The 8,196-nt window shown below is 38.3% G+C and overlaps 1 protein-coding gene across 1 annotated transcript; it reads left to right on the forward strand.

The window, feature by feature from the left end:
• Window positions 1-97: 97 nt before the first annotated feature.
• On the forward strand, window positions 98-5,804 carry C18H17orf67 (chromosome 18 C17orf67 homolog). Its single transcript, XM_021555559.4, has 4 exons — window positions 98-190; window positions 879-979; window positions 4,180-4,319; window positions 5,317-5,804. The coding sequence occupies exons 1-3, from the start codon at window positions 136-138 to the stop codon at window positions 4,294-4,296; spliced, it is 273 nt and encodes a 90-aa protein (XP_021411234.1). The 5' UTR covers window positions 98-135; the 3' UTR covers window positions 4,297-4,319; window positions 5,317-5,804.
• Window positions 5,805-8,196: the final 2,392 nt, after the last annotated feature.

Raw genomic sequence — 8,196 nt, forward strand, 5'->3', positions numbered from 1 at the left:
ATGTCTTCAGAATCATACTATCACTCAAATTAAAGCAGAAACAAACATTTGGAACTGACGTAGCTCCTTCAAATAGGCAAATGCCTCAGTCAGGGTTGCTCATTTTGGAACAGACTGAGAGAAAGCAGAATCAAAATGAAGAAGTTTCTTGTGTTTGTCTCCTTTTTGGTCCTGCTGACCACTGTTACAGGTAGGAGTTTATATCAACAAAACTTAATATGTGTAGAGCTGCAGAGCATATAAGTAGTATTAGTTTGTCAACCTTCTATTTTAGTATTTATTATTAATATATTTTAATATATTTAATTTTTAACACTTAACTATTTTTATATTGCAGGCTTTCATGATTTGATTTTTAACAGTCATGATGTTGTATTTGATATTTAACTCTCTGCATTACCACACCGTAGTGATTTTCTGTAAACCCCAAAATTTTCATTTTACTTGCTTACTATTTAAATATTATTTTACCAAGGTCCTGCAAGTGGAATGTTCAATGCAATCTCTTTTTTGCAATGTATCTAATTCATTACTTTGAAAAAAATCTTATAAAGCAACACAGAAAAGAACAAAGAATTGGAAGAGCAACTAATGCCAGTGGTTTGATGGTGCTGTTGTATTTGCTCATTTTACAGTACCATGAATATGTGGGCTTTGCTTCATACTAGCAGGGCAAAAGAAAACACAAGTATAAAAATGGTTTAAAATTCCACTCCTATCTCTTGGAATGCAATACCCCCTGGGAAGGGGCTGTAATGAAAGAACACTTTGTTGATAGAAAAAAAAAACAGGCTTGGAAATATTTCATTTCACAACTGATAGATAAAATACTAACTTTTTGATAATTTCAGAATTAATTTCTGCTGTTCTGTCTTTAGACACTTCACCAATTTTGTCTGAAAAAGATGCCAAACAGATGCTGAGGACTCGTCGTGAAGACAGACCAAGAAAAGCTGGTTTCCCTGATGAACCAATGAGGGTGATTTATAACATTTACTCCTAAATTGCATTAACTGAAAAAACCCAACACCAAATCCCCCAAAACATTTGTGCTTAGTATTAAATTTCTGTTGCTTCTAGGCAATATGTCGTGAATATCACCCTTTAAAGCAGCTGAGTTCTTCCATGAAATATTAAAAAAACCCTTAAATTCTTTAAATTACAGTTAAAAGCATTCTGTAAGTACTGAGTATTGCTCAGGAAATGTTCACTTGCAGAATGTGAAGATTATTTATTATGCTTCAAAAACACAGATCAAATTATTGAGTAGAAAGTGGCTTTAATTTGTAGAGATGTGGATTTCATCAGCTTGTTCCTGAAAAACTAAGTATCAGGAAAGGTCTTCTGCTCACAGTACATTCTGCACTGCAGGCAGAGAGGAGATGCAGGTGTCAGTGGCCAGTGTGGAGACTGAGGTAGTTCTCAACAGCTTTAAAAATCACTTACTTTCATTTACTTATTTATGAATGCTACAGATAGGATTTTTTTATGCTATTGTAAGAGTTTTTAGTTGCTGGCTTAATGCAACAGTTTTGGGTTTGTCTGCAATATCTACATTTATTTGTTTCTAAACCTTGTTACAACAAAAGAAAAAGTAAAAGAATTAAAGAGCCTTCTGTTTTACTTTCTTTGACAAGACCTAACACATAATCCTGCACTTATCAAGAGTACTTAAGGTATTTTAAAACTGCTGCCTATTTCTTTCCAAAGTAAATAAACTGAGCTAAAATTACATGGTTCTGAAGAGGCAAAACCCACAGAAGCCAGGAGCACACGAGGGATTGTACACGTGAGGAGAACAGGGGGCTCAGTTTAGCAAGGTGCTGAACATTTCTGCACTCCATAGGACGTGAAGAGCACCACCTGCCTTGCAGGATTGTAGAAACAGCTTCTGGTTTTCCCTTTCCAGTGGGTAATGTGCACCAGCCAAAAAGAATCCACCTGCCCAACACTGGGTGAATGGAGTGTTTGTCAAAGGGGACATCAGGACAAACCACAGCTGTCACACAGATATGGCTCCGTGCTTCTTGACAACCTTGTACACTGAAAATTGCACAGCACAGCCAAAAACCAGAAGGCTGCACTGCTGCCCACAACACTCAGGGCTGGTTTGGTTTCTGAGTTGTTAAATAAGCCTTGTAGTTTTTGCAAATGAGCAGGAATACAGCTCCCATCTGTGCTTATGCTTAATATACCACCACAATTAAGGTTATGTTGTTATGTAGAACAAATATTAAATACAGAATAAATGAAGCAGCAGAACAGTTGGATTGAGGTAATTCCTGTATGGCAAGAAGCTACATGCATGCATGCAACATTTAGTCTGTGGTTTAGTTTTTGCTGGTCCTGTGAGGAGCAGGGAGTTGGACTTGGTGATCCTTACGAATTCTATGACCCTGTGTGGGGAGAGGAGGGATTTAGGGCTAAAGAAATGTTTGATTTCTGATTTTGCTGCTCTGTCCTTGCCACTTTCTGTCCTACCACAATTAGGAGCAAGCACTTTTTGAGAAATTTCAACCTTCTTTTATTTATTTTCTTTTGTTTTTTATCTAGAAAGCAAAGCTGACCCTCTGTAAGAAAATCCAAACATAAGAGTATTTGTTTTGCTCTCTAAATGTCAAGATTTTCAGTAGAAAAGGAAACATCTTCTCATTAAAAAAAAAAACAACCCTCATTGCCCTGTGGAACGTGGAGATTTTCCATGTGAATGAAGGTGCATGGCTGCTGCATCGTTGTGCACAGCTTGTGCACATGGAGTCAAGGAGAAAAACTGATTTTGTATGGATGCTTTGTAGCAGAGTGAAATAAATGCTGGGATGAACCCACCTCTGTTCATCTGTTTTAAGCACAAGCTGTTTGTACTGGGCCAGATCATGCTGAGCTGGGGAATGTAATTTGCAATTCTTTGTGACACTCTTTGACTTCCACAGTGCTGCTTGAGTCAAAAACCTGTTCAGTTACAGACAGAAAGATCAGCCCCCTTTGGTTATTAAAAGAAAATGTAATTTATGTTATCAGCACATTTTAAACTTAATTTGACTGAGATCCTGCTTTTGATAATGTGGCATCTTCTCAGTCACATAGTTCTGTTCCCTGCCAGTTCCTAAGGCACTCTCTCCCCTGAGATCTGAGCCAATCTCCTGGTGCTGGGAGCAGAGGAAGCCCAGTGCCAGGCAGGGTCCTGGTGCTGGAATACTTGGCCAGTGCAAAGGGTTTAGGCTACAGCTTCCATTCCAACAGTGCCCACTCTGCAAAGCAATGGGGGATTATTTTGAATAAATGTATCTGGTGTTCACAAAACTTATGAGCCCACTAGGACTGGGACTTTTTAAAAGTAAATTTTGTCCCTGATGGAGGTCAAGTTTTTGGTACACAGCCTGCTTTATTTCAATAAACTTTTTGCTGAGACCAAAGCCTCTGTCTATAAATTGGTGTAGGAAATTCACATTATTTTATTTATCACCAGTCAGCACTGGTGAGAAATAAATGTTTTAGCTTACTTCAATATTATTAACACAAAAGGTATTGAAAATTCACACAACCTATGCTTAAAATAAAACCAGAATGATTTTGTTGAAGGAATTACAAATGGGGCTTGATAAAGCTGTTGTAATTTTATAAGATATAGATTTGACATAGATAAGAGCTTAAATTTGATTGCTGCAAGTATTTTTAGATTTATAGATATTTTTAGAGTAATGGAAATAAACCAGCTGCAGCACTAGAACAGCTTGTGGCTTGGAAAATTTGTGTGCTACCTACCAGAATCCTTCAGACCTGCCATATAATCCTGCAAGGGGTTAATGTCCTTTAAGCAGCAGGAACCAGTTTTCAAAAAGGGCTGTAACAGATCTATTTGTGAGAATCCTTTGTAGCCTCAGGCCCAACAAAGGCTTCTGTGTTGATATGCAAATAAGAAATGTGTATACAGAATTCCTAATTTATGAATATTGTTGTATAATTCTTGTTCAAAACCTTTGCTGGTCTGGAGATGATGTCATTCACTAAACATTGCTAGGCTGGGGCAAGCTGACCAGCAACATCATTTCACTATATTTGATTATTTTAAGGGATAAATGAATGGCTCTTACATCAACTGTGAAATTATCCTGGGTCCCTGGTCTGACATTAGAATTGAGTGACCACACAATTAAATTACTTTTTCTTTTCTTTAAATAGGAGTATATGCTTTACCTGCAGCGCTTGGAGCAGAGATCAGAAGAACAATTCCTTGAACACTGGCTGAATCCTCATTGCCTCCCACACTGCAACAGGGATCTGGTGCACCCAATCTAATGGGTTTGCCTACCCTGCAACTGGTATATATAAATATATACATATTTTTTCTACAGTGCATGTTTTTTTCTCCATAATGAAAGGCAGAGCCACACACTGGGAGAGAAGAGAATAACCAAAGGCTGGGGAAGCACCTTGTGCTGAGAGGCAGCTGAGCAGGGGCAGGGAACAGAAGCATCCCAGGCATCAATTCTGTCACTCTGCTCTGTTCATGTTGATAAAACTTTGTTTATGCATTTCTCTGTTTTGTGGGTGTAAGCTGGTGACTGCAGAACATTCTTATTAATGTGGCTGCAGATTGCTCCTGTTTCCCTCCTGTCTGCTTCTGTTCTTTTTCCAACTGTTCTGTTTAAGTTTTGTGCTCATTTCACTTAGCTCTCAGTGGGACTGGGGCAGGATTAAACTCAGTTGTCATCCTGGAGATACTCAGGATGCAGTCTGACTTGCAAGGAGGTTTTTTAAACAGACATGAAATTTGTCAACTGAGATAAGTTTAAATCATCACTGTGAAAGTGAAGCTTTATCACTCCCAGTTAACTTTTTAATATGAAAGTTGCAGATTTAGCTTCATATTTTCAAAAGCTTTTAAGCAGCACAATACAGAGATGGTATCTGTCACAGCTGATCTGTTTCAAAAGACAGAAAGTTTATCTGCTTAACATTCTTTTATCTATTTGTACCTCTCTGAATACTTTTAAAAACTGTGACATTGTGGTAGACTTCAGTGGGGCTCTGTTAATCCACAATAAAACAATCCACTCATTTAAAAACAAAAATATAACATTCCCAAACTTCAGCCTTAGGAGGCAAGTTGGCTATTTTCAAAAAAATCTTCCAGCTGAGACACAGTTGAAAGCTGGCTCACTTAGCTACAGGAAATCTTCCCAACAGCTGCTCCCAGGCCACTGTGAAGAATTGTTAGAAAAGTGTTTAAATTATTTGAAGCCCTTAAGATGTTATTAGTATGGCCAATGTCAGCATAGATTTTGATATTCTGGGCTTTTTTCTTTTTTCCTGCAGATCTCCACATGGATTTGTACGTGATTGTGTTAAGGAGGACGAGATTATTCCTGCATTGGCCACATGCTCATTGTAGAGCAGAACCTCTCTGCACTGCAGTGCAATCCTCATGTACAGCAGAACTTCCAGCTCTAAGTGGCTTGATGAGTTATAGAGCAGCATGTATTTTCTACCAGCAATGATTGCATGCATGAATTGAGGGTTTCCACAGTTTCTGAGCTATGGGCAACTTATTAGTCCTAGAGTATCCTTTCAAGGGCACAGGTTTAGACTGAAGCAAAAGGAACTTGGAGAGACAGGTAAACAGAAAATTGCAGAATGCCAACATGAAGAGAAGGTCAGCTTTCTGGGCTTTGGAGGAATCCTTAATTACTGTTTTCTAGGTTAAATAACAATATTTCATGAAGACACATTTATGTAACACTATGTCTTACTTCCTGATGCATATTTCATGTATTGTTTCATAATAAAAGCTTGACTTAATTCCATTTGCAGATGATTTTGTTCCCTTAGTCTCCCATACTTTATTCTGACAAAACTCACTGGAAGTGAGGCTCAGTTTTCTGAAGTACTAAAGCAACATCAGAGAACTTTCTAGGACCAGCATCTGGGAAGCCCTATGGTGCAGACTAATAATTGTATGGTTTCTCTGCACAATTATCCCTTTCTCTTGTAATTCTGCCAGGAAGGGCAAATGAACCCAACCAGCCCTTTCCTGCCTGTGTGCCTTTATAACTTATACCTTGGAAAAGGATATCTTGTGCAGTCAGATGGGAAACATATGATACCTGCAAAACAACACAAAAAGTTGCTTGATTGCTCTTAAATGACTGCTGTGATCTGTAATGGCAACAGAATTAGTTATGAATGGAGCAAAGTAACTTTCAGAGCTCTTCATTGCAGTCACACTTGAAGCCTGAGGACTGGGAGCAAAATAAAACACAATTTTATGAATATCTATAAGGTAATTAGTGCTACAGAGCTCTTGACAGGCTGGACTAGATCAACAGTTTTTCTGGTATACTTCTCTTCCAGTAAAACAGCTCTCCTAGATGACTCCAAGGAAATAATTTAAATCTCAAAGCTTCAAAGGCTTGCTTTCCCCTACTGCCAAGATAAATCATAGATTAAATCTGGGAGTGTGAAAAAGAATAATCAGGCTTCTATTGTGTGCTCCATTCATAACTCTCTCAATACAGAGATCTAAATTTGCATATCACTTTGAGTTAAAGTCACTACACAAATCCTGGCTCTGTTTTTATTTGCACAGTAAAAAATTCATTTAATGACAATTATGTCAACTGTCACCCTGTGAAAGTAATTTTTCAAGTACTTCTTTGAAGTGAAAGAACTCCCACCTAGTCATACTTAGTAATTTTTAAGGTAACTGGGAAAGTTAAGCAGAAGGTTCTGCTCAGTTCTTCTCAGTAGCACTGAGCTAATCTTAAGGCAAACATGGAATAGAGATTGTCCATTGCTTTGAAATTTGCTTTTCCATATGAGGGTCAAAGGATCTTATGTAGGAATCTCCAAAAGTTAAGTAATATAAAGTCTAATTAACAAGGAGAAAACTAGAAAAATAGAAAGGTGAAGTATTTCCTGATCACTGATCCACATTCTCCCCCACTTCATGAGAGAAGGAATTCTGGTGTAGTGCTAAGAGCCTTTAGCCCATGTTGGTGTCAGGCTGATGGGCAAAGGAGCCAACTCATATTCAAACCAAACCCATCTCTCTTATAAGTACATCTCTGTTCTGGGCTGGAACTGACCACTGAAGAACCTCCTGGTCCCTCAAGGCAAGAAAAGCAGTAGACACTATATAGGAAAGTTTGAAATATATGGAATCAAGGGAGAAAAAAAAAAAAAGTACGAAAGAAAGGAGAATGAACTGAAAATGTGGAAGTTAAAAATAATAAAAGAAACCTAGACTAAGGCCTATGAGTGCCTCTGGAATCCTGTGATCATGAAGAACATAGCCAAGTTACTGCTTTTTAATACATTCAGCTCTTCTGGTAGATTTAAGAAGCCAAGTCATCCCTTCATACAAATTAATCTTGCAAGTAAACACAGAAGCAGCCTCCTGCCTATGGGAGAGGCAGCCAGAGAAGAGGAGGCCAGCACAGCACAGCACAGCAGACTTTCATAAGTTTGCTCATCAGTGGCAGACACAGAAAGCTGAAGAGAGTGAAGGCATGAGACTGCTTTAGACTATTGCCATGGATGCAGCAACCTCTCATCCTGCTTATTGTGCATTTTTGCACATCCATAAAAGATACACAGTGTTTTACACAGAATCCACTGAACTAACAAGAGAATAGGATCTTAGGAACAGGCATAAATAAATCAGCTCAAGCATTTATTGTAACTCAGCAGTGGGAAAACTCATAGATAATTAGCATAAAAAGTAAATACTGCATAAATATACTTAGTTATAGCCACAGAATTATGTAATTAAACTTTTTTTCAGAGTCCATCACGTTACTTTTATTTTCTTCCTCTACACAGATATTTCCTTCAAAGCTCTGCTGAGCTTGAATTCCTCTAGTTGAACTAGATCGGGTGTGTTCAAGGATTAACTGCAGGTTTGTTTTTTCCATGTCTAAAATCTTGGGGGGAAAGGCTGAACTTTCCTACATGCCTGCAAACCAGAAGAACAAGCATTCTGGGAGTTATATACTGAAGGTGGGAAAGCAGGAAAAATAGTTTTTCAAATGCTTTTAAAGAAAAGGATTAAAACAGACCTGGGAAAACCTTTCATCCATGATAAGATGCCACCACTGACCTGTTTTACAGCCGGTGCCTTTCCCGAGTGAGCAGCTGCCCACTAGATGCCACTGTTTCTGCACTCAACCAGATCACAGCTCACAAGGACTGAGAGCA

The sequence above is a fragment of the Lonchura striata genome, chromosome 18 (assembly GCF_050655825.1).
Source record: "Lonchura striata isolate lonStrDom1 chromosome 18, ASM5065582v1, whole genome shotgun sequence".
NCBI classification, from domain to species: Eukaryota; Metazoa; Chordata; class Aves; order Passeriformes; family Estrildidae; genus Lonchura; species Lonchura striata.